Raw genomic sequence first — 23,840 nt, 5'->3', positions numbered from 1 at the left:
GCTAGAGTGATTTTCTGATAGCATGGCTTTGAGCGCAGTATAGACTTTGTTCTTGGGGAGCAGCCAAGTGAACCACTGTTGCCGGACAAAAGCAAGAATGGGAACAGGACTACATGCCGGGTGAGCCAAGCAAACGAGAAGAGGACAAAACAAAGAGAGTATAAGAATCTAAGCCTGGAGAAGAGAACAACAGGTGTTGCATAGAATCAGAACAAGACCCTCCCTCTAGCTAAACAGCAAGTAAACATTTCAGACAATACCCCCTCCAACTCGCAAAACCACAGTCACCCAACTAACCACCCATCAAAAACCTCCTTACATTTTAATAGCAGGTTTCAACTCCCCCTCCGAAAACGGCTTACTCATTTCCAAAACCGGCACTACAACAAGCACACAGAAAAGCAAAACAAACATCCCAACGAGCGGACAGATATAGCGCCAGGCCACGGCGGGGTTATTATAATCTAACATCGCCGTTAGCACTCCCGTTCTATGCAATATGCTAGGGTAGCCATGTCTTGGACGTGTCGACGCACCTTGGAATCTTACACCCGGCGGCACGGGCCCCCGGCCGCGGAACTCGTGCCCGAAGTGTGAGGCCAGAAGACCCATTTCGACGTCGGCTTCGTCGTCGCTTGAGGCGTAGGTTGGTGGGAGGTCTAGGTCGAGGGATTGTTCTTTTTCTGTGATGATATTTGTTAGTTTAAGTATGTATGATAAGGTGCAGGAGACGTGCGGTATAGTGATCCTCGATCTGCGGGTGGGATCTGCCCCTGGTAGGATGGTCGGGGAGCCATGATGGGTTGAGTTGGGTGTTGGCTGAGACTGCGACTGGGATTTTGATAACTGGGGTTGAGTGCGATGAGGGAGTGCGCGAAGTGATGCAGGGATTGTCAAGATGTGCTAGAGAAAAAGATGAGAGTTGGGCCTCGGAGTCATTGAGGGTTGAAAGTATATTATTCAGATTACCTTTAGAGTTTGGGCTGCTACTTATGACGCATACTGCCTACGGCATGGAAGCATTTCGAGAAGACCAATCATTGATATTTGTCTAATAAAACAGCACTAGAACTTGGAAACCCCGTTCTAGGTTGGACACCAATACCCTTTAGCTGAAGTATACCCTAGATGCGTGTATGAAAAAGCCAGATATCAAACTTTCAAAATCAAGGAAACAGAAACTCTTCAAGACCGACCGCATAACATAGGCCTTCCCCAGGACTAACAAAAAACTTCATTAAATCAAACAAGCCATCTGCAACTAAATTAGCCCCAACGTGTTCGCCGCAACACTCAAGCCCAAAACAACAACCATAACCCCCATTGACACAATCATCGCCGCACCAAAGATAGCGCACACCAAGAAGCCAGTCGTCATGCACAGCTCCCATGTACCGGGGTCTTTCTCTGGGGCGGGGTAGGGCAGGGGCTGAGTTTTATGGTCCGGCTCGGTTGTGTGCTGTTTCTCGTTCTCGGAGCTGTAATACTCGAGGTGAGGTTTGGACTGGGATGTATTGGTGGTCATGGGGGGTTGCGGGTGTTTGGGTAGATCTGCTTCTTGTAGAGAGATTGTTAGAACTATGGGACATTGGAGCGAGAGGAGATTGATACGCACCGACATTCTGATCTGGACCCGAGGAAGTTTGGCTGTAGGAGACTAGATCTGAAGAGTCGTACACTGGCATATTGAGGATTTGGCTTTGTCTGTAGACACTCGACTTGTCAAGGCTTGTGATATTGGGAAAGAAGGTAATAAGCGAACCTCAGAATTTGCCTAAAGCTGTCCATTTCATCAGAGACAGACGCCAGAAACCGGAAGCCTATCCCGGTGCAAAGTTTAATGGTCATGACTCCTTCTTAATGGTATGGCGTCATAGCTGTCTATTAGAAGAACATACTAAATATACGCTCTAGGGGCATAGAGAGCAACATCGGAAGGGTGATGCTATCTACGGTAAGAAGCGGAGTGCTCTGAGAGCAGCTACGTTTGTATCCCAAACCCCCATCTCTCATTATCTGGACATGGTCGACCTGCTTTAGGAGAGATGCCACAAGGGTCGAGACTCATACGGGCCGGGCATGATTTATTGAAGTACTTGACTGTACCGCACGGAAATATGAGGGGGTGTAGAGGGTGAAGAAAACATAGACTGAATTCAAAACTACTAAAACAATTCAAATCAACAAAGCACTGAAACCACACGCATAACTGAAAATAAACTAACCACCAACCCACTTCCACTCCCACTCCTGTCCGCCCACAATCAGCTCCCCCCACTCCGGTCGCTGCTCCAACTACATCCCCAGCCCCAGCCCCAACCCCAGGCTCCAAGCCCACTCCCCTAACCCACCCCAGATACTCCAACACCGAACCAACAAGCACAGCAACCGGCCCAGCAACGAGATAAAACAGAATCATCAGCGTGATGACTCCGAGTACGAATGCAATTTGCGATGTATTGCCGTTGCTGACAGGCGGTGGGAGGAGAAAGACGCGTGTGTGGATCGGTCTTCTGGCTTCGGACTCAGACTCGGCCATGGTCAGCTGTTCGATCGCGGGGGCTGTAGGCTGCCTGGCCGGGGTCTGGGATGCGGTTGTGCTCGTGGAAGGGGTCGCGGGGGATCGAGTCTGGTTGAAATGCTGCGAGGCCGGGCCATGTCCTGCTTCTGGAGATGGGTGTTAGTGGGTAGTAGAAATAGAAGTATAGAGTATGGTAGGAGAGCCCTGGAGGGCCATATCGAGGTCTGGCTCTAGGTACTGGACCCAGCTGTAGGTGCTGGAGTTGGACGAGGACGAGGAGCTGCTGGTTATCATTTTGGCAGCGGTACTAAGGTTGCTATTGGATATCAAGACGAAGAAGCAGTAAAGGAACCAGTAGTTGTTTGATGGGAAGCTCGAGTCTAGGCAGAACTTGCATCCGTGGGAATCTAGTCAAGTCGGTGGTATATTCCGATCCAGTACTGGCCATGGTCAAATTTCATAAGCGAGGCTATACCTAACATTAAAAACTGAGCATGTCCGAAAGAGACAAAAATGCCAAATTAGGTACAAAGGTGAAAGCAGACTCAGCTTCAACCCCAACCCGACCATGTCCAAGCCTTCTTTATGCTCCACAGCACGTAGCCCTAACTCACCCGCCAACAAACATAAACCTCATATCATGCCCCGCCAACCACTCCACAGCCTCACTATATACACTCAGCGCATGCAAAAGAAACCAGATGAGAATCTTTACTACCCCAAGAACAAGAACGCCAGCGACCAGTGCCGCGAGAACGATTGCGGCGATTATGAAGGGGATCGCGAGTATGACTCCCGCGGTCTCGAAAGCTGCCTTTGGTCTGCGGATGGTGGAGAGGAAGGAGGCCCATGTGGCCCTCACGACTCCTTGGTATTTGCACTCGGCCGCGGCCTGATGCCTAGCCTGCGCGCATCGGGATGCGGAGTCGACGTCTTGAAGGGGTAGACCTGCTTCTGCGACGATGTTAGATTCATGATACTTGCATCAGAGCTAGCCAGCAAGCAGGAATAGAAAGTAAGAGCAGCGCACGGAGATAGGGGACATACCGAGGTTCTCGAGGTCCTGCCAGCGCACTCTTTTGCAGCCCTTGACTGTCATGGCCATGTTCTGAACGGTTCTGTAGGCGTGATTTGGGATGTACCTAGACTGGTTACAAATACCACGATGGAGACAAGCCGGGTACGGTGGAAGAAGTTAAAGCGAAGTTGAAAATTTAATGGCTTAACGAAATGAGGAAACATCATTGAGGCTTGGGACGGCCGGAGGACTATCCCGGCGCCACAGACGGCTGATGGACATTGGATCTGGGACCCGGATAGAGCAAACCACCACACCACATCATGTCATCAACTAGAACAAACACAGTGCCACAGCCCAAGAACTTCTCCATGGTCTGCCAGATCCCGCTCCCGCAAGCCACTTCTCCAGCTTTAGCACCGCCAGCAGGAAGGGAAGTTGAATAGCCCAGGGGAACAACATGCGAAGCGTTCTATCCTGGAAGGGTCACAGGCGCAGAATCTTAGGTTCGGGCTTAGGAGGTGACTTGGGAGGTGTCTTGAAGGCCGGGTGCTGCCCTGCTTTTTGTTCGATGCGGGTTAACTTTGTGAATAGGTGAAGGGGTACAAGGAATAGAACCTCGAAACGGATGGATGCTTCTGTGCAGAAACGTACGGGTGTCTCGGCCTTCGGCTTCGGGGGCAAGAGCAGGGGTAGTTGGGGACTTCGTGGACGCCATGATCGCAATGACCAGTGTGGGTGTAGGACACAGCAACAGCGAGGGGATTCGATGCCTACTGAGTCTGTGCGGCCATCGTCGCGAGCGAACAAGATAATCCTGGAGGTCAAGTAGGGAGATAGACGGGCAGGCCTGGGCGGAGTGCTGGCCAACGAAGGATACACCTTAAGGGAAGGAACGAGTCAAGCCATCCAACTAGGCAGGTGCGCCTACTGCTGGCTGGCTCCCGAGCTGGATTCCAGCTCAGAAATGACTCGATAGCTCAAGCTATTATGCAGGCCCCTTGACGCCGATTCACATTACCTCTTTACGTTATGGCTGGACTCGTAAAGCCCTGCATTCTATTTCGAATGTCAAATTCTCCCACATCCCGTTCAAAGCAAACTAGCCGAGCCTGAACATACTCAATAAATTACTGAAGGCAAGGAATGCGTCTACCCGCATCGGGATTCTGCTAATTCATCAGAGACTCACAAAAAAACACTGACAACAATCCAGATATTGCAGCTCAATACCTCCTCCACCTCACCTCCCATCCTCCAAACCCCCAACCCCCTACTGTCCCATCCGCCGGCACAAGCTCCGCAACAGCAACCACAAGCTCACAGCACACAACAATCCGCGCGTACCCATATATGATCAAAGTCAAGCCAATAGCGCTGGAAAGCATATTGACCGAGATCGCAATGGCGCAAAACTCTTCCACGATATCGCACCAGTCCCTTTCTGTTTCTCCTTCTGGCGAAGGGGTCTCCGAGGGTTCGAGTGCGTCTTCGTCTTTGGTGGATGTTAGCTCTGATATCATGGGCTGGGAGAGGTAAGGAGGTTAGGATTGCTGTTGGGCTACGTACCGATGTATATGGTGAAGGGCTTGCCTTTGACGTGCGGATACTCAGAGTTGGACTCCGCAGACGCCATGATGGATGGGGGCACCTGCACCCCTATCGCGCTTGGACAATGCCGCGGGGCGAACATAGTGTGTTTTGAGTTGGCGAGGTCCACGGGTCGTTTTATAAGGGGGTAGCTGCAGGTATAAAGAAGGAAAATTATGGACCTGGAGAATGCAGAGCACTGGGTATGAGCTTCCTTGCAGAGATGAGACACTGGGAGACGAGCGGTATGTACCTAGATAGGTATAACAAGAGGCATGGAGGCAAAGTACAAGGCGAGTGAGTCAAACGGGAGTCACTTCCGGCCCTGTCCGCAACTTACTTCCTGCGGACATTGCGATAATCAAAGGAGTTGAATGCACTAGTCTAATAGCTTTCAAGATCCAGCTACGAGGCGGTGGTTTCCTCTTGCTCTGGATAGTTCAGACTGAATAACATTGCCATTTCCTTCTAGCCCTAACCAGCACTTGCAGGCCTAGGGTACCACCCCTTCCAAACCCAATCCAATCCGTATCCAAAATCCAATTCATACCTCCCCAACCCTCCCCATAATCAACGTCACGTTCAGACTCCCCCACGACCACGAGACCGCCGTCCCAGGCCTGGTCCTCCACGCAACCCAGAACGCAAGGATTGGTTTGAGAATCGCATGCACAGTAGTCAAGATAGCCTCCACAATGCTCCAGCTCAGCACGATGTAGAAGAGCAGGAGCACCAGTGAGAAGATCACGGCGCCGATGAAGGTGAATATGTTCGTGCAGGGGGGCCAGGGTTCATTGGGCTCAGTGGGCTCTAAGTCTGGGATGGGTTTTGTTTCTCTAGGGATGGGAGATAGCACTGGGTAGATAATAAAAGAAAATAGGTAGAGGTTGTAATGGTACGTACCAATGTCGAAGAAGCTGTCTGGTCCTTTGCGGTGGAAGGGCGGGTAAGAGCTGAGTGAGCCCATTTTGTTCGAGGTTTTGATTTGAACTTAGGTGGAAAGATCAACAGTGCGGGCAGTGAACAGAAGGCTTGGAAGTTGTATGATTGCGATGCGGTCTCGCGGTGAGGACGGAAAATGCAGAGTAAATGGGGAGAGGGCATATACCGTGGTAAAGTGAGTCAAGCGGAGGAGTATTCCGGCCCTCAAACTGACTGTGGCTCTGCCATGGGCTCTCCAGCTCCACGCGATAGACCAGGCATAGAATCTGGGTTAATAGGTCTGCTATATGATGGTCTTCTCTATATCCTCATGGATCAGAAGCACCACCGGGCAGCCCTAACTTGGTAGATCATGTCTATGTCGAGTACGATATCATCGTCCCAAAGGCTTGAGTTGCGCTTTCGTACCAGTGGGAAGATTCTTGCTAAGATAACATATATCTTGGTGAAATGCGCTGAAGTTTTTGAGTTGAACAGATGCGCAGGTCTACCAACGACCTCAGTTATGACGGCCCATAAATTGGCTAGTTGGAGAGGGACGCCATCCATGGGAGATAGTATGGCCCTGAGCTTCAACGGACAAGGCAGCTAAGCCTCAATGCTTGGACATGGATCTAGACGCTAAACTAAACACAGAGAATATGACGCCGGTTTCCAGGACAAGACTCAAACTCGGGTTCGATCAGCCGAACGACCGGGCTATTGCACGAACATTCCAGTACCGTAGAGCAAATTCCGTCTGACAAAGACATAGAGCAAGCAATGAATAATCACCCAGCCGTCAGCACATCAACAACCAAAGAGAACAATCCAGCCCAAGCCAGTCACCTCTCCCTAGACCACGATCGCCACTCGGCATGGACTTCCAGAGTCCACTAGGCCTCAAAGAACCACGCCCAAATGGATTTGATGACCCAAACTCCAACGATACCCAGCACGACACAATAGAAGATAGCAAATATAACCCTGGAGAAAAGAATAAGGAGGTCGACATAGTCATTGTGGATACATTGGCGGACAGCCAGCGGAATGGATGGGCTGGGACACCTGGGACAAGTGAACCTTGGGAACTGGGGCCACTCTCATGAGCGCGTAGACAGCCGTTTGCGGGGCGAGATCTCGGTCATCTGGCCTGTCTCTATGATTGTACATGGCCATTATTAGCTTGGGCTCCGCTACTGATGTATACTGGTAGCTGGGTACATACCGAGGTCCATATCGTGGAAGTTGTAGCTTTCATACTCCTCTGGGTGCGAGTATCCGTTGTGTGACATGATGAATGTAGGCAAGTTCAGATTTGGGATCAAATCCAATGATTTATTCGCAGGCGGGGTGAATGAAACGGTATAAGGGCCCGTATGGTACCAGTGCGTAGTACAAAAGAGCCGAGGAAGAGGCAGGGAATGATGTTGATAATTGTCTATTAGAACGATGGAAGCTAGACGGTGGAACGAGGGTAGGCGAAGAACTTGGAGAAGAGTCCCGGTAACGTCTATTCTCTGAAAGATGAAGATAGGAGTTGCAATATGAGTACCTAAAGAAGCGATAGATCGAGAAAGATAACGTAGAGTCGAGTAGTATTGGAAAAGGAGTGTTGTTGAAGCCTCCAAGCTGGATTCTCAATAAATGCTGGGAGTTTTGGGCTATCCCCAGGCCTGAGAAGGAAGGAACGACCATCTCCGGCCCAGCATCAACGGATGGGCTTGCAGGATGTTCAGGTTTTATCCTTTGAACTCAATGCGGAAAGGATAGCTTGTGCAGTTGAAGTGCTTATTTACTACACTTCTGCCGTGCTAAGGCCATCTCAACCAACTTTAATGAATTCAAACAAGAGTAGGATGAAGTGAATACGCAATGCATCAACGCCTATCCCAGACGATCCATCCGAAAAGACCCCAATAACCCAGCAAGCAATAATGCGCAATCTCCATACCATAGACAATGGAGACTCTTCAAGCATCCCAACCCGCCCAATCATAATGCGCCCACAACCACCCAAAAATCAACCCAATATAAAACAGATTGACAAGAACCCCGACAAACAGCCCAACAAGCACAATGAGCACAATCGAGGACTCAACCCGGAACCTCCAGATGGCCCAGTCAGGTTCTATTGCAATACGAGACATTAGCACGGAACCAGCCCTAGCCTCAGCGCGACCTCGAACCACTAGGTACCTAGGTATGTAATGTATGGGGGGGGGGAAGACGTACGCTGAAGTCGGAGACCGAGATCACGGCGGCGTTGTCTGCCGCGCTCGAGAGGTTCTTCGATGGGGGCGAGCACTATTGCATTAGAAGCAGATTTTGTTAGGTGTTGTGTTACGGTGAGCGTGAAGGGGAGAGGGCAGGAAGGGGACTCACTGTTTTTGACGTCGTTGACGCGCTGAAGGATAGCGTCGGTCATGTCTTCTAGATATTTATGGTCGAAACCGATACTATTATCTGATTGTTCGTCCTCGTCGTCTTCTTCTTGTTCTGAAGTGGACGGGGTTCTTGGACGTTGTTCTGGACGAGATGGAGAAGGAAGCGATGCGGGGGCTGAGTCGTCCGTAGACTGGGATTGGGGCCCCATATCGGGCAGATTCATGATCTTGTGTTGCTAGGTGTGTTGAAGTTGATGTGAATGGTGATGTACGAGGTAATAGAGAAAACTACAGCTGTGTCAAGGCAGACAGCGGAATTCACTCAAGCAGAGCAACAATTTGTACTTTCGTCATTTAGCTTGTGCTTACCATATAATCAAAGTTCAAGAAAAGCATAACCAGCAGTTTTTAGCCAACCAAATCAAAGTATGATACATGTGTATGCACCTCAACCAGCTCGCAGCAAAGAGTCCAGCAAGAAAATAGACAAGAGCAATGGCAAATCCACCAACCCTAAGCAGCTCCAGACGGATACAAAAAGCAACTCCCACGATCAGGACACTCCACCGTAGCTGGCGGGTCGTCGGCAGGTAAAAATTGCCATTCTCGCGGGTCCAGCGTGCGATTGCGCGACCTGGCGATTTCCCGGGCCGTCCGGGTCGAGGTCGGTGCATTCATCCCCCTCCCACCCTGGGCACGCCGCGAGTCCACGAAACCCGAGAATACGGGAAGACCTTGGCCATCAGGCTGTCGGGATTGATTCCCAGCAGAAGTAGACTCTACCTGCACAGATCGTTGGCGCTGCTGTTCCCCTCTGTCTCGCCACCCTGTGTCTCAGAGCCACCTTGCCTTTCGAGCTCGTCCGGTTCACGCGAAACAGGAACCCGGTCATTTGGTGATCTGAAAGGGGGTAAACTGGGCGACGAGAACGGTGGCGGGCGGCGAGGACGCCGAGGATCCGCCCTCATATCGAGTGGGGGATACATTGGAACATTGTCCTCGGTGAATACCGGGCGCCAGAGGAATGTCCGGGTGGGTGATACTGAGCTGGAGACTGGAGGACTGGGCTCTGGCTCGAAGTCGGCCGGGACGAGGGTTGCTTGGTCTGAAGATTGATCGTCTTCAAGACCGTGTTCCTGGGCCATTATGCGGGCCATGATGGTTGGTTTGGAGGGGAAGAGAAAGGGCATTATCGTGAAGGCGTTACTCAGGCAGGTTTGTGTTATTCCCTCGGTAAATGAGTGGCTGGGAATCGTTGTTGCGAGTAAGCTTTGCAGGGTGACAATGGACAGGGCTCGAAGCCCTAAGTCCGGCCACTCTTTCCTAACAAATCATTTCTACCAAGTCTTGCCTTGCGACATCCATCCCCATTTAAAGCATTATTTACTCCTCACAATACTAGAACGAGAACCAAAACCGATCTTTCAACCACATCCCATATTCGACGTCCTCGCACTCGCACTCGAAAAAAACACGGGCAATCCCTACCGAATGGACGCCCTAGAAAACCACCCCCTGGCCGATAACCACCGAGCCCTCCATCAGAGGAAATGCAGATCTACCGCCAGCAATGAGCTCTCTCATCTTCGAGCTGCTCGAGGTGTCAGGCATCGATGGAGACAACCTTACGTCTTCATGTTCACCCGAACCGCCGAAGGACAGCGCCATTCTGCCGCTGACAACACTACCTACATCATGGATCCGCGCCTCACTCGATTGGAAGACTACAACAAGGCAGGCTCGCTTCTTGAGGCCCTGCTCATATATCTCCGTAGAGAAGGATACACGAGGAACGTGGAAATCATTGACCTAACTTGGGTGACTACGCCGGAGAAAGAGAAACGAGAAATAAGTGTACATGGAGCAACATACTACGATTGTTCAGGTAAGAATATGTAGGTCAAAGTAGACGCATTGCAGATTAGTTCAACTAACTTGAGCCTAAGCAGACGGTACTCAGAACAGAAAAGCAAAAACGGCAGTAGTTTGATCCAACATCACGTATCCATCCCTGCTTTCTCACCTCATTTAGCTTAGCCCTACCCTAGGCACTATAGGTGTCCTACCGGTCTAAGTACACGACACGCCACCCTCATCTAATCATCCAAGAAACAACACACAATAAGCTTGATCGGCAGATACACAATCGAGAACAAGGTCCGGACCACGAGCATCAACACGCCCCCGAGAACCGTGTCCACGATCACGAACGGAACCGCAACTGCGCCGAGGGCACACGCGCCCACGGCACCGAGCACGTAGAGCAAGGGCTTCGCGACCTTGTAGGCCGTCTTGCCGAATTTCTTAAGGCCGCGCGTGAAGCGCTTGCGCTTGCGCTCGTCTTTGCAGGTGTCTTTGTCTTTGCCATCGCCGGATTCGGATTCGGATGAGGACGATGAGGTTTCAGGTTCGGTCTTCTGGGCTTGCTCTTTGGTTCGAGGCTGGGCTTCGGCTTCGACTTTGGCTTCGGCTTCGGCTTGGGTGGGTGCATCTGCAGGTGCAGAGGTGGTGGAGGGCTCGCGAGCCAGGTCAGGCTGGTCATTGGTCTCCGCAGCCTTCTCGCCGCGCAGGCTGCTCTTGGAGGAGCGGATGCTGAGTTTGGCCATTTGGAATAATGTAGAGTTATTGACTGGAGTAGTGGTATGTTGTTATTTGAGTGTGGAATGGTTATTGAGGCCGGTGGTGGTGGTGGTGGATGCTGGATGAAGAAGAAACGGAAAGGAAAGGAAAGGGCAGGAAAAAAGTCAACCTAAATAGACAACAGGTGGAACCTGGGAGTACAGTTCCCAGCTCAAAGCTCTATCTGGTGACTGGACTGCGGGTGGTGAAGGAACGAGGCTGCGCAGCCACGAAAGGATATTCACTGCCTGGTGAAAGAAGCCCTAAGACACGAGACAATGAGGCCGAAACAAAGCGTATCGCCATGCCGAGCTATCATTAAAGACATTTGATGCTCAACAAAGCATGCTAAACAGCTTAGCCTTTTAGTTGAACCATAATCCTTCATTATCCACATAGCAGTCATTTTATTCGAAGCGATATCAATGCCGCGTTGTTGTTGGGGTTCAATGATTCGCTAGATCCATGCTCTTTAAGCTTTAACAAGAAAGGTTCTCTGTTGAATCACTGTCTAAAATGAACAAGCAGTGAATCAAAGCTCTTTTTCCCCAGCCTGGGCATACTTTGTCCCTTCTGGTCTAAAACATGGCTTTAGTCGCAGGTGAGGGTGCAGCTGTATGATCTAGTGACGCAGATTATGTCTCAGAGTTGAGAGGCTGCTGCTGTTCCTTCAGCTTGTACAAAGTACTATAATGCGGTAAGCTTGCTTTCCCAGCTTGACTGCATAAAGATCTGAATGGGCTTTTGTCCTGAGTGTGTTTGGTTCAACGTTACGAGAATGAGTAGACAGCGCTGGCTAAGGTAGGTCCGCTAATACAGAGGCTATAGAGCAAAGAGAACGATTATCATCATCGAAAGAAGCAAAGACTTCAACGCCATGGTAAAAATGATCAACCCTGGCCCAATTCCCGATCACCACCCTAACGCAGTATTTCATCTCATCTCATCCATTCCATTCCATCCGCCACAGTCAAAACACCAAGCAAGGCAAGATCTCAAAGACGGTAAGACCACAAACTGAACAAGCCCCAGCAGGCCCCGTATGATCCATCAATCCCATCTCAGAGCATAAACTGCTCCCCCTTCCCCAACAACAACGCACAAATCTTCCGCTCCCCATCACCACCAGGCACACAATACCACATTCCGCGCTTCATCCCCTTCACAACCCAAGACTGCAAGCCAGAGGGCGTCTCATGCTTGATCACGACGCGAGGGGGATCGGGAGGCTGGCACGTTGGAACCGGCTCCTGCGTCTGCACTTGGGTGCTTGCCTATAACCGGGCCCGGTAGCGCAAAGTGTTCTGGTGGGATTCAAAGCCACCGAAAGCGAACAACATGATAAAAACTGCCAGGAGAAAGGCTGCGACACAGACCATTCGTTTGTCGTCGTTTCGGAGGTTTTGTTCGTGATCGCGGAGGTAGGCAGTGACGTGCTGGGGTTGGTTTGAGATAGGGAGAGAAGGAGAAGGAGAAGGAGAAAGGGACCGCGAGAGAGTAGATCGATTTTGGATTCGGGCGTATCGTGTCATGTTTGACGGTTGTGTCTGGATAATAGAAGAATCGGTGAAGCGATAAAAGTCTGGCAGATACAAAATTAGGTAGGAGTGAAGATGCAAGGAAGGAGATCACTACTATGGTACAACCTTCGGCCACGGAGGAGTATTCCGCACCAGTCGTCCATAAGAAGGGTACCTCGGCCGGTACTTTGACAAGAAACAAGCGCTACAGACAGACCGGCAGACTACTTGAAAGACGTAGAGACGCATAATAGAGATGAATTTGTTTGCATGCCATCCAACCAGATACAGTGCCAGCAACAGCTATGAGACAAATGAGAGCGTGTGCATGAGAGAAGCGACAGAACGTGGAGAAACAGGTTCAAATGCCGAGGGTAACAGATAGCGCAGGAGTAGTTATAAAGACAGAAAGCAAGCCCTGAAAATATGCTGCAATTAGACCGGTCGATAACAGATGTTCAAACTGCTTGAGATATGCCAGTGCATCGATTTCCAGAACGCGAACACACGATGATAGAAGTTGGCCAGCGCAAGGAAAAGAAGATATGATACGGTGAGATAATGATCAATAATGGGACTGCCCAGTTCCACGCTTGCCAAACACGAGATTAAAAGACTGGATGAATCGAACATGTATCGGGGAAAGAGAAAAAGGGAAACAAAAAGATCCATAAACGTGACTGGATCCGGGACAGGATAGAAAAAAAGAATAGATCGAAGCCCAAAATCCTGAGCGCAAGGTAGATCAATATCGTACGATCTGACGAGGTCAAGGCTGGAGCGTCTCCAACAATCAATCGCTCCGTTTTTCTTTTTTATTCTGTCCGCTGCTGGATCCGCATAAGGTCGGAGTGCATGCACAAAGAAACACCCTCCCCATCCCTGTAATCAGGGGAGGGCACTGTGACCGAAACACCAGAAGAATGTATCAGGGACCAAGGAAGTCAACATCGTGATCCGCAAACTGGGAGAGGTCGGACGATGCCAGATGACCGAGCCGGTCACGACACCAATCTGGGACCGACACCGCAACCAAAACGAGTTGCTCTAAAGATAAACCAGGTCTACAAGACGCCAATTGTGGATACCACACCCTTTCATAGATCCATCGCAGTCAAGATTAAATCACACACCAGAAATGAAGAGAACGAGAACGCCGTTTGCAATGCCGCATTCAGAGAAAGTGAGTATAGATTTTCGAGGTTTCATGAACTTCCATCTCCTGGGGTCACGAGTTAGCAGTCGAACCTGATAGTGATGAAGACGGGTAACTAACCATTTTGAACGTATTCAGCTCCTCCTTGATCTGCTGAGCGAGAAGCGGGGTGAGTCGGTTGCACGTCGCGATATCTCCCCGACGATCGTACTCTCCGCTAGGCCACGTCTCGTGGAATTGAATTCGAGGACTGAATACGAGGCTTTTTGAGGCCACCGCCCCTGGACCGAGGGAATCGTTCTTTGTTTCAGGTATCTCGTCTTCACCGGCGATCTTAACCGCGTCCGGTCGTCGTATCCCGGTTCGGGGCTGTTCTTCAGGTGTGCTGGGCGTGCTGGACTGGGGTGATTCCGTGCCATTCTCTGTGTGCGCGCCGGAATTGGCGGCTGCGGATAGTGCGATGTCGGAATTGGTTTCTATGACATAGCGTTAGCAAGTTGCTGCCTGGAAGGCATGATATTCAAGACAGGACTCACTTTTAAGAATACCCTTCCTGACTGCTGCGAGAACCTCTGCGCGCTCTCGGTCCCCTCCTACAATGCTTTTACGCGACTGCACCGCATCGTCGTTCTCCTGACCAGGCGCGGGAGGGGCAGTGGATTCGACCTTGGGGAATACGGTCCCGCCGTGAGGAAGATCCGTAGGGTTTGCATTTGCCGCAACGCCCTTTCTTTCCGCCTCAATATTCACAACAGACACCTGCGGGGCCATGGGTTGCGCCGACATCTCGTCCGGCGACGACGCATTCACTGATTTTGGTCGGAATAGGCCAACCAGAGACCTCGTGGATCGTTTCATCCCTTTGCCCATTTTTCGTAGCATGATTGACGCGGAGGAAGCGGTGGACGAGATGGACAGGTTATCCGTTGAGCTGTTGAAGATACGACCCTGGTGATGAGAGTATATGCTCTCTCCCAGACCACTGGCTTCTTGCTGTTCAGCAATAGCAGCCTGTTCCGCACCCAACTCTTCCTTCAAGAGATCCCTGCGGGACTTGTCCACCGAAAGTCCATCTTTGCGGTGGCTGTTCTGCGAAGCCTTGAGGAGTTCAGACGCGCTTCCGAATGAGAATGCCCTTCTCAACCGTGACTTTCCAGGTCGATGTGCATCATTCTTGGAAAGCTCCGCTAGGCGTTGCGAGGCCGGGCTTGCCAATTTCGGTGGTTCTCGCTGAGTTGGCTGTGAGGTTTGTGGTGAAGTAGGGTCTGCAGAGACAGGTTGAGATAGTGGGGATGGCTTGGGCGTGCGTTTAATCTCTTCTGGTTTCGTAGCGGGTTTTGGCGATACAGTACCGGGTTCGGCAACCTAGCGAAGGGTTAATATCACAATTTCGATAGTATAAAGATGGAGTTCTTACAGATGATGTGGAAGATCGAGCAGAGTGAATGCTGCCCGACACTTCCCTCTGTGACTGAGCCGACCTGGGCCGCTCTTGATCAAAGTAGTCCTGTCCGCCGGGCATCGGAATTGGGGACGCAACGGGCAGCTTAAGCTCAAGGTTGATGAGACCGGTGTTGTCCATGTTTCCCCAGCTTCTCCGGCGATATCGCTTCGCCAATTCTGGTTGCGGCTTATCCGACCGTGAGTTATCATCTGCACTGGTGGCCCTGGTATGTCCCTTGCCATCCGGCATCAAACTCCTGGCGCCTGTTGGACCAGCGGACGCCGTCTGCTGCGGATTTTCATCCAAGATCGGTGGAGACGCGCGAGCACCTGCCGAGGCATCCGAGCGACGGTTTCCTCGACGATATCGGTCGGGAGAAGGGCGGGACACTGTAGGGGAAGATATGTTCATGAAGGGCGGTGTGGGAGAGGGCAGGTTGGCGGTAGATAAGGGACGAATGGAAGGGTCACCGCGAGGCTGTCGGGTAGGAATTGCCGTATCGTCTTTGGACATGTGTGACTGGACGGAAGAGTTGGAAGATGAAGTAGATACAGAACCAGCTGCAGAGTAGTGGACGGGGCGTGAATGGTTTCCGACGAGAGCAGCATTCGCGGGAAGTTGAGGAACAGAAGGAGCAGACGAGGTTCGAAGTTCAGGTCTCAAGCTAGGAGACCAGGACTGACGGTTCTGCACGTTGGGTGAATTGGCGAGGTTGGGGGTGCTGGTGAATGCGTAGGGGGCCACCACCTGATGGCCAGGCCTATAGCCCCCCGAGTTGCCGGCGGTGTTGTAGGTGTTCCAAGACATGGCGGAATTTCGAGAGTTCGTTTGCTGTAAGGACTGAGATGTTGTGAATGCACCCGACGAGGAGGAGGGGCGTGTTTGGAGCACCGGGACCGCGCTGCTTTGCTGAGGAATCGTCTGTACCAAAGCTGCCATGTTGTTCTCCTCCACTAATCGCAGAGTAATCGAATTCGGACGCGTGCTAAACGGCGTCTACCGAATAAGGTTCTATCCCGGCTTGTGAGGCGAATGGAACCCTTCAGTGCTGTCGTTCAAGCAGTGTATAATGTTCGAGAGGCACTCGAGCGAGAGGATGAGTAGGGGGTGAACAGGGGGGAGAATCTGTACCACGTATTCTCAGTTAGCATTGTACAACCAAAGCAACCGAGTTCGAAGATTGGACGAGGGCGTCATAAACGAGAGTTTATTCAGATGACTGATGGTTCGAACATGGGTGAATCGTTTCCAAGCGACGGGCATGAGCGTACCTGGTCTAATAAATGCCCGTAGCTCAATTATACTGGTACAAACGATTAAGAAAGTCGCTCAGATGAATGCAGGCAGGCAAATGCTGTCGGAGGAAAAGAGGAAAGAAACGAAAGGCTTGGATCGAGTGAGGACCGAAGAGGGAGGAGCCAGCGATGAGGTACGATGTAAGGAACACAGGGTCAAGTGCGGCAGATGCTGTCTAGAGCGGTCGAGCCATGGGTAAAACTGAGAAGCAGAAAGAAGAAGAGAAGAAGAGATTCAGAAATGAAGATGACAACTAACAGGCAAATCTGGAGAGATAAGGGAGAAGAAGAGGAGGAACGAAAGGAAACGGTGACCAGATCCTAGGAAGACACGGAACTTCTGAATCAAGCAGAAGACGCGCCGTTCCGGGGGAACCGGAGAGAAATGGAGGAGTGGGTAAAAAAGGGAAAAGGAGCAAGAAGAGGGAAGACGCTGGAGAGAGAAGGAAGAAAGAGGGAGGAGATAATGGGATTGAGGAGAGGAGGATTAAGTTGGAATGCTCTGCTGGGATGGGCTCTAACTAAGGGGAGGAGAGAGACTGACAGGCGGAGACAGACGGGCGGGATTTTCCACTGCGGTTTTGGACTTGGACTTTTCTGGTCGCGAAAAGGGACAGCGCCTCGCCCTGGCCCTCGCTGGGTCTCGTTTTTGCGATCGATGAAGCTTAACTAATTGATTATGGTTCTCGCTTGTCTACTGGGGCACAGGAACGCTGGGGATGAGGAATAAGGACAGGGGAAGCAGCTTCTTCAAGGAGGGATGGGGAAAGTTTCTGGTGCAGCAGATGGAGGAAGCCCACGAGGGGAAGATCGATTAGCGGCGTCGTCAACAGCAACTTCAGATGGCGATTACTCTCCGTGCAGCTGCAAGTCATACGAATCAGCTACTGAGTTGGCGGGCATTGAAGATCGGATGGACGGGCGCATGCCCAGCTCCATGATAAAAGCAGTTTCATTCATAGCATGTCGCTCGTGGTGTGGTTTATCCTATCACCATGGTAGATTAATGTTAATTCTCCTGAATCAGCCCCAGCCAACCAGCGTTATCAAGTGGTCGAAAGGGGTAAGACATTCTCTGGTACTACTGTCACGCTTATTCCGTCATGCTCAAAGTCAAAAAATAGTGAGTTAGTGTTGACTTTGCAGACGAAGTCGCCAATGTCATAACATCCATTATTCCACCAGCCGAGATCAAGCACTTGAATCCAGATCAGTCATATTATTAGCAGCTACTCCATTGCCACTTCATCGATATGGCTCGATGCCGATGGAGTCCCATTTTCTGTGGGGAACCTGAGGTATCTAGGCTGTAACGGTATTTGACGATGATTAGGCCCAGCCAATAATAGAGTACAGCCTCCGCCGCCTCCTTTTCTATTTTCTCGCCGTTCTTCTCCATTCCTCAATCCGGCAAAAGAGCGGGGACCGATATCCCAAGCTTGCGAGAACATGCTCGATGCTTGGAAGCCTCGGAAGGGCGAACAAGTTGGCAACTTGGCAGGCACAAATCCCTGCTAGCGATAATTTCGGCTCGCGGGTGCCAGGGTCTGTAATCTGTCATCATCACAGGCGTCAGGTTGATGGAGGATTGCGATATCTTTTGACTGAAACGGTCAAACTTCTGAGGCTTGCTTGTATATATGTACGGGAGCTCGGAAGGGGAACCGCCGCCTGGGGAGCTACGAGTCGGATCAGCTCGTCAGCCGCCAAAAAGCCCAGACCTCAAAGACTGGAACGCTAAACAGGATAGCCAAGTCTGCTGCGTATTTTTCGGTTTCTCAGCATCCTGATTCTTGAATCTCTGCGTTGCGCCGTTGATCCGCTTCCGAGGTGGAAACTGACACCGAGACACTGTTCTTCGGTAAGAGAATTATACGGAGTTACGGGTAACGGGACAGGTAGTCAGACTGCGTGTGTACGAGATCGGACTGGGGATTTTATGCCCCGGAACTTCTTATCCAACATCCATGACTCGGCTAGGAGTTTTAGCACCATTCAAGAGGTCAAGACAACGCCAATGAGCACCCCTGCTTTCTTTCCTCAGCCAAGCGAACTCCTGGAGAACAAAGGGTGAGCATTGAGCAACCGCTGCATGCCGGCTCCGTCTTACAAGCTGACGGTGCTGACCTCACGCCCTGGCCATCTCAACCACACCCGTGGTTCTCAGCGTTGCAGCCCCTGGGAAATTCCCGCACCTCTGTTCCATGGGTCTGGCCGTTCCACGATGGAGAAGTTAATCAATCAGATCTCCCGCATTTTGTGCTCAAACCTGATCGCGGTGGGGATGGAGCTCTGTTACAGATTGCTACATGTCCACCCGGCTGTGTAGCTGTACCGCCAGAAACCAGAAACTCCGGTATGACTGACAGCTTATTCATGGCTGGGGGCCGAATGAATATGAAAACTGCGAGCTTCACGAAGGATAAACTCAGCCAGGCATCAACATTTGGATCGCTTCATGCTGGTAGAATTATGCGAGATCGCGATGGCAACGTGGCTCAATAGAAACGGCCATCGGACTAAGAACGTGGTTACAGTCAGCCAGCCAACGCTCGGACTATAGAAACAGCTTCTGCCATCAGGACTCTGAAGAAGTAAAGTTGGCCGAGAAAGTATGCATCAGCAACAGGCATTATTGCTTTGAAGCTGCAATAGGCTACTTATTGCGTTTGCTCAAACTTGCAAAGCTATGTATGCGGCATCAAGGTGTGGGGAAATATACATCTGGCCGGCACACCGCCGTACTCCGGAGTACATAGTGCAACACTCAAACTCGGCTGATTGCTGGAGTTTGTTTCGGAATTCGGCTCATTGATGGCCCCATACTGTAAGTCACGCCACTGTCAGCGCTATCCAATGTATAGAGCCATCGAGTCGACGGAGTACAGCACTGCGCTTTGAGCACATACCTACCATCGAGATAGTGACTACAGCTTCAATCTCCAAACCCAATCCGGACCTCCAGGACTAGCGCATGCAGATCCATGTAAGGAGTTCCCGCGTGATCGACAAGGCGACATCGCCGTTTCAGCTTTTCTTTTCAATTTCCGCGTCATCGTGCAGTGGCTCTCCCGTTGCTCAGGAGAAGTCGGGTCCAGAATCTGCCCATCAGATTGATAAGTTGATGATAACAATGTCGACCCGCAATCATGCGGTGTACGGAGTACACTGGTAGAGATATCAACCGAGTCGTAATTCGGTAGACTCTGTCTCAACTATGGACTTGACTTTGAGACAGAGTCTTACACCAACCACCCTCACAGATCACGGGACATCGTCCATCCCCTGATAGAAACTGAACGACTATAGCGGTCCACGGGTACACAATCTAACATCTATCAAAGGACCTCTTCCAGCTCCATCCTGGTTAAAACCACCAAATCTCAAACAATTCACTCTAGATCTCAAACGCGGCCAAGTGCTTTACCCCACAAAATCGCCCGGCCCCTGCCCCTCGCACTTTATTTAAATGAGCACCGCTCTGTCTGCCGCGATAGACGACGAATACAAACCACGACTCGTGCTCATCATGACCACAAACCTGGTCCGCAACGGCCAACGGGAAGAATGAGGAATGAGGAAGGGGAACCGATCGGCTGGTGTCCCGTCCGTTACCTGTGGACCCTCACATCCAGTCGGCCAGTGTATCAGTGCTGATGGCCATCGTACCCTACAAGGTAGGCATGCCGGAGTGCCCTGAAGCTACCATAGGATATCGACCAACCCTGTAAACGGCATTGGACATACTCCGGGACCTCCTCGTCAAGGACAGCCACAAAAAGCAACCATTTGCACTTTATTGTCCGACTCGAACTAAGCAACATCATGAACGTGGAGTACAGGTAGCTGGTACTGCGTAGGACATAAGTTCTACCAACTGGACGTCGCGGGCACCGAGCTCACCAGGTCAATCCGTGCTCCGTACTCTGTACCCTAGATTCACGACATGACACTCGGACGACCTACAGTACATGACCTACAACAATCTCAGAGACACCCGTGCACCCGAGCGCCCGGGAAAACGAACCCTAGATACAAAGAGTACTCCCGGACCTCAATATAGATACTATTATGAGCAGTGCATTTCCCCGCAGCAGCTTGAGCCCTGGAGGTACCTGTAGGTACCTGAAGGGTCATGATGACATGAGATTCCCATCCGGACCAGCGCCCCGCGCATGCCCACTACCGCACCGTAGTCTAACCGCCAGCCATCCATGCACAAGCACCCCCTGTCCTGTGCTGTCATCACCTTAGTCTTACCTACTCCATCGACCCTAGTCTACCCCTCATGTCATGATAAATCCATTCTGCGAGATAAATCCGACAACCGCCCGGACCGAGTCCAGGGGTGGCACATGCTGCGATTGCGATTGCGCGGCTTACGCCGTCGCCAAGGTAGTTTGGGAACTATACCACCCCATTATCTAAGAGACGACAATAAGACAGCCTGATAGGCTGCCAGTCCAAAGCCCATATCCGTGAGCTTGCAGATACCTACTATAGTTGGTTGGAGGGCACGGGTCGGTCTTAGCATCGTGCGGCTATGTTCCTTGATTGGTTATGCATGTCGCTGGAATTGGTAATCTGCTAGTCTTTCCTCAGGGCAGGTGACCGTGGGCGGCTCGTGGACGCGAGTACGATGGCTTATGGTAGGTTATTAGGGTAGGTAGGTATGGAGTACGGCTAAAGAGTGGGGTGAGGTTCGTGAGTCAAGGACTCAAGATCCGAAGAGAGACGCAAAGTGTTGGGTGGAATAATAATTCATATGCTTAGATATGCATAGCTGGGGTAAGTTGGAGCTGAGACTATCTTGCATCGCTATCGCCAACGCAGGGACCGAGTTCCTGATAAGCTTACAGTAGGCGACGGAAATGAGATGAGATGACGCGATGTGCCTGGTTATCTGATCTCAGTCCAAGAAACCAGCGCATCTTTATTCCAGTTGGTTGCTTTCGTCTGTAAGGAGTCAAGGTCGTGAAACCCTAAGTGTACAGACACAGCGTACGGCGTATAATGCATGTCTACCTTAGGTGGTGGTACTCAAGCCATGAGAATGGCGGGGGTATTGATTCCTCCGAAACTGTACACAACATGAACTTTTTTTCGCCCTATTCGTTATTCAGCGTAAGGTCTATCATCTATACCAGTCATTAGATCGCCCCGGCGGAGGAGCAGCGGAGCATGAGAATCATTCATCGGATTAGAAGCCCAAGTCGCTGCCATCATCGTCGAAATCTTCAGACACATCCATGCCCTCCGCGTCTTCATCCAACCCTTCAAATCTCATGAACTTCTCGTTCTTGGCGTCCGTCTGCTCCTCGACGCCATGGCCATCCTGAACCTCGCAATCTTTTAGCACACACTCGCGTCCGATCTTGCTGCGGCGTCCGACAATGCACCCGGTGAGCTGGCATCGTTCACCAACGACTGCTCCGTCCATAACCAGACAGCGAGTTAACCTGGCTCCGCTGGCGATATGGCATCCGACACCAATCACACTCTCCTTGATCACACACTTCTCCTCCACGGTAACGTTGTCGGCAAGGAGGCAGTCGCTCTTGGTGACTGTACAACGTTGAGCAACACCTGCCGGATAGGCAACCTTTTGGTTGTGCGCAAACGGAGAGGCGGCAACTTTGCCGACTTCTTCCATGGACTCGAGCTTTGCAAGGCGAAGCGATACGGAAAGGAGAAGGGACGAGGCGTCGACTCGCCTGATTAAAGGCGCAGACGGCAGGGACGAATGCATGTAAGCCAACACTGGAGGAGGAGTGACCTTTTCTTTTTGCGGCGACTCTATGCCAGACTCGGGGCCTGAGCTTCGGACCCGTGAAGCGAATTGGAATTCGGCCGGGGGCTCGGACGCTGATGTGTCGTGGGAGTCACCGGCACCAGCCTTGGTGGTGCTCATGGCCTTGATGTCAATCTCCTCCTCAAGCGATTCGTCATCCAGGCTTCCGCTCTCGCCGACATTTTGATTTTTCCGGAATATCTCGTTCATTCGGAGCTTTTCAGCCAATCCAGTTTGCCAGTCGGTTTTCGCCCACCACCCCACAAGGTCTTCACTGACGCTCTCGAACTTCTCGTTGAGTTGCGCCAACTCCTTCACCCAATAGGGAAATACGTAAATGTGTGCGTCGCGATAGCTGGTGAGCATCTTCACTTGAGCATGCTTCTTCACAAGCGAATGGCGGATTAGCAGTCCCTTATCCTCTTCCATCTTCTCCTTGACTGTGTCCATTGGCATGGAGAGTACCAACTTAGACAGCCCGAATCGTACGGCAGCTGGGCCGTTCGTGGGATGGGACACTGCAGGGGCTTCATCTTGCTCCAGAGGAGCAGTGGCGACGAAGTCTGTGACTTCTCCCTTGACACTCTCTTCTCGTCCTTTTGTCTGGTAATATACCGCCAAACCGCCGCGGCGTCCTCCTGCCTCACCACCCATTCCTATCGTCTTAGGGCCGTTTGTGTTCCATCCTCCAGCAATTGTTGAGCCACCAAGAGCGCTCTGCGATACCATCCATGCTTCGAGAAGGGATTCACCCGGAATATCACATATCAAATCGCACGGCAGGAGAAGGAAGTCGGATTTGATACAGGCTTGAACTTCGGGGAGGCGTAGCAGTTCAGCAGTACCCGTTGTCAATGTCAAGTCGGCAGGCGCAAGGATAGATGGGGACGGCGATGGGAGAGAGGTGAGATGCGGGTTCTGTGATAGAGCGGCCTCGAGAGGAGCTTGGCTAGGAGGGGGGGTGATGAGAGTGATATCTGAGACAAGTTGTGAGCGGCGGAAACATCAAGAGACAAGCCAAGTTTAACATACTGGTTATGCCCATGCGATAGCACCAGTCCAACGGATACCATACCATAGGACGGTTTGCGATAGGAATAAGAGCTTTCGGGAACTCTTCTGGATTTGAAGTGAAGGTGTTAAGGGAAACGCCAGGCCCGCAAAGAATGAGCGCCTGGAACCCCGTCGGGGGTACTGGGACGGAGTGCGGCATTGTAGCTGAGCTCAGCAAAAGGCGAGGCAATAGACTGTGTCAAGCCGTGGGCTGGTAAAAAGATGCTGATATCACCGCGGGGATGAGGGGAAGGTGCGCTGCTATCACAAGAGATGCAGTGGGGGCAAGTCGTATAAATTGGAGGTGCGCGTAACAAGTCAGCTTAGACCATGCCTACAGTACTCAAAGCTAGAGCAGGAACAATGAATAGGCGCTCCGGCAACTTTTGTTATTCCCTCTCTTTGTGAGTCAAACTCCGTATCTCCGCAACTTTTTCGAGTCAAAGCCCACCACACGTGCCGATAGGAGCGGTGACTAAGCACTACAGACAAACACTGCAAACGTAGCCGCAGCCTTTGTAAACA

General features: G+C 51.4%; 9 protein-coding genes across 9 annotated transcripts; all 9 read right to left on the bottom strand.

Moving 5' to 3' along the window:
• Nucleotides 1-315: 315 nt before the first annotated feature.
• BDW74DRAFT_173438 (uncharacterized protein) lies at nucleotides 316-1,685 on the bottom strand (the record flags this gene model as incomplete). Its single annotated transcript, XM_073727793.1, has 4 exons — nucleotides 316-464; nucleotides 537-683; nucleotides 1,345-1,557; nucleotides 1,616-1,685. 4 exons carry the CDS (start codon nucleotides 1,683-1,685, stop codon nucleotides 316-318), a joined length of 579 nt encoding a protein of 192 aa, XP_073588685.1.
• Nucleotides 1,686-3,131: 1,446 nt separating this feature from the next.
• Nucleotides 3,132-3,626, bottom strand: BDW74DRAFT_173437 (uncharacterized protein; the record flags this gene model as incomplete). The annotated part of the gene is made up of 2 exons (XM_073727792.1): nucleotides 3,132-3,475; nucleotides 3,569-3,626. 2 exons carry the CDS (start codon nucleotides 3,624-3,626, stop codon nucleotides 3,132-3,134), a joined length of 402 nt encoding a protein of 133 aa, XP_073588684.1.
• Nucleotides 3,627-4,765: 1,139 nt separating this feature from the next.
• BDW74DRAFT_173436 (uncharacterized protein) lies at nucleotides 4,766-5,175 on the bottom strand (the record flags this gene model as incomplete). Its single annotated transcript, XM_073727791.1, has 2 exons — nucleotides 4,766-5,034; nucleotides 5,109-5,175. 2 exons carry the CDS (start codon nucleotides 5,173-5,175, stop codon nucleotides 4,766-4,768), a joined length of 336 nt encoding a protein of 111 aa, XP_073588683.1.
• A 498-nt stretch (nucleotides 5,176-5,673) lies between these two features.
• Nucleotides 5,674-6,096, bottom strand: BDW74DRAFT_173435 (uncharacterized protein; the record flags this gene model as incomplete). The annotated part of the gene is made up of 2 exons (XM_073727790.1): nucleotides 5,674-5,945; nucleotides 6,033-6,096. 2 exons carry the CDS (start codon nucleotides 6,094-6,096, stop codon nucleotides 5,674-5,676), a joined length of 336 nt encoding a protein of 111 aa, XP_073588682.1.
• A 1,927-nt stretch (nucleotides 6,097-8,023) lies between these two features.
• Nucleotides 8,024-8,661, bottom strand: BDW74DRAFT_173433 (uncharacterized protein; the record flags this gene model as incomplete). The annotated part of the gene is made up of 3 exons (XM_073727789.1): nucleotides 8,024-8,181; nucleotides 8,286-8,357; nucleotides 8,436-8,661. 3 exons carry the CDS (start codon nucleotides 8,659-8,661, stop codon nucleotides 8,024-8,026), a joined length of 456 nt encoding a protein of 151 aa, XP_073588681.1.
• A 1,872-nt stretch (nucleotides 8,662-10,533) lies between these two features.
• Nucleotides 10,534-11,043, bottom strand: BDW74DRAFT_173431 (uncharacterized protein; the record flags this gene model as incomplete). The annotated part of the gene is made up of 1 exon (XM_073727788.1): nucleotides 10,534-11,043. The coding sequence occupies one exon, from the start codon at nucleotides 11,041-11,043 to the stop codon at nucleotides 10,534-10,536; it is 510 nt and encodes a 169-aa protein (XP_073588680.1).
• Nucleotides 11,044-12,814: 1,771 nt separating this feature from the next.
• BDW74DRAFT_144109 (uncharacterized protein) lies at nucleotides 12,815-13,393 on the bottom strand. The gene has a single exon (XM_073722979.1). The coding sequence runs from the start codon at nucleotides 13,246-13,248 to the stop codon at nucleotides 13,012-13,014; it is 237 nt and encodes a 78-aa protein (XP_073588679.1). The 5' UTR covers nucleotides 13,249-13,393; the 3' UTR covers nucleotides 12,815-13,011.
• Nucleotides 13,394-13,499: 106 nt separating this feature from the next.
• BDW74DRAFT_46115 (uncharacterized protein) lies at nucleotides 13,500-16,239 on the bottom strand. Its single transcript, XM_073732861.1, has 4 exons — nucleotides 15,150-16,239; nucleotides 14,269-15,097; nucleotides 13,853-14,208; nucleotides 13,500-13,798 (listed from the first exon to the last, which is right to left on the bottom strand). The coding sequence occupies exons 1-4, from the start codon at nucleotides 16,113-16,115 to the stop codon at nucleotides 13,751-13,753; spliced, it is 2,199 nt and encodes a 732-aa protein (XP_073588678.1). The 5' UTR covers nucleotides 16,116-16,239; the 3' UTR covers nucleotides 13,500-13,750.
• Nucleotides 16,240-21,155: 4,916 nt separating this feature from the next.
• On the bottom strand, nucleotides 21,156-23,797 carry BDW74DRAFT_144101 (translation initiation factor eIF2B subunit gamma). Its single transcript, XM_073722978.1, has 3 exons — nucleotides 23,295-23,797; nucleotides 21,329-23,239; nucleotides 21,156-21,257 (listed from the first exon to the last, which is right to left on the bottom strand). Exons 1-2 carry the CDS (start codon nucleotides 23,473-23,475, stop codon nucleotides 21,672-21,674), a joined length of 1,749 nt encoding a protein of 582 aa, XP_073588677.1. The 5' UTR covers nucleotides 23,476-23,797; the 3' UTR covers nucleotides 21,156-21,257; nucleotides 21,329-21,671.
• Nucleotides 23,798-23,840: the final 43 nt, after the last annotated feature.

Source organism: Aspergillus multicolor, assembly GCF_047715735.1.
Source record: "Aspergillus multicolor strain CBS 133.54 unplaced genomic scaffold BDW74scaffold_2, whole genome shotgun sequence".
NCBI classification, from domain to species: domain Eukaryota; kingdom Fungi; phylum Ascomycota; class Eurotiomycetes; order Eurotiales; family Aspergillaceae; genus Aspergillus; species Aspergillus multicolor.
The sequence above is the reverse complement of the archived record's forward strand: the minus strand, read 5'-3'. Positions and strand labels throughout refer to the sequence as shown.

What these genes read in the sequence shown, in the direction of transcription:
- BDW74DRAFT_144109 (XM_073722979.1), bottom strand. Translation starts at nt 13,248, where the DNA reads ATGGATCTTTTTGTTTCCCTTTTTCTCTTTCCCCGATACATGTTCGAT.
- BDW74DRAFT_144101 (XM_073722978.1), bottom strand. Translation starts at nt 23,475, where the DNA reads ATGCCGCACTCCGTCCCAGTACCCCCGACGGGGTTCCAGGCGCTCATT. An exon ending in CTATCGCATGGGCATAACCA is followed by an intron (nt 23,240 to 23,294) that starts GTATGTTAAACT and finishes AACTTGTCTCAG; the next exon opens with ATATCACTCTCATCACCCCC.
- BDW74DRAFT_46115 (XM_073732861.1), bottom strand. Translation starts at nt 16,115, where the DNA reads ATGGCAGCTTTGGTACAGACGATTCCTCAGCAAAGCAGCGCGGTCCCG. An exon ending in CTCGATCTTCCACATCATCT is followed by an intron (nt 15,098 to 15,149) that starts GTAAGAACTCCA and finishes ACCCTTCGCTAG; the next exon opens with GTTGCCGAACCCGGTACTGT. An exon ending in AGCTGAATACGTTCAAAATG is followed by an intron (nt 13,799 to 13,852) that starts GTTAGTTACCCG and finishes TCGTGACCCCAG; the next exon opens with GAGATGGAAGTTCATGAAAC.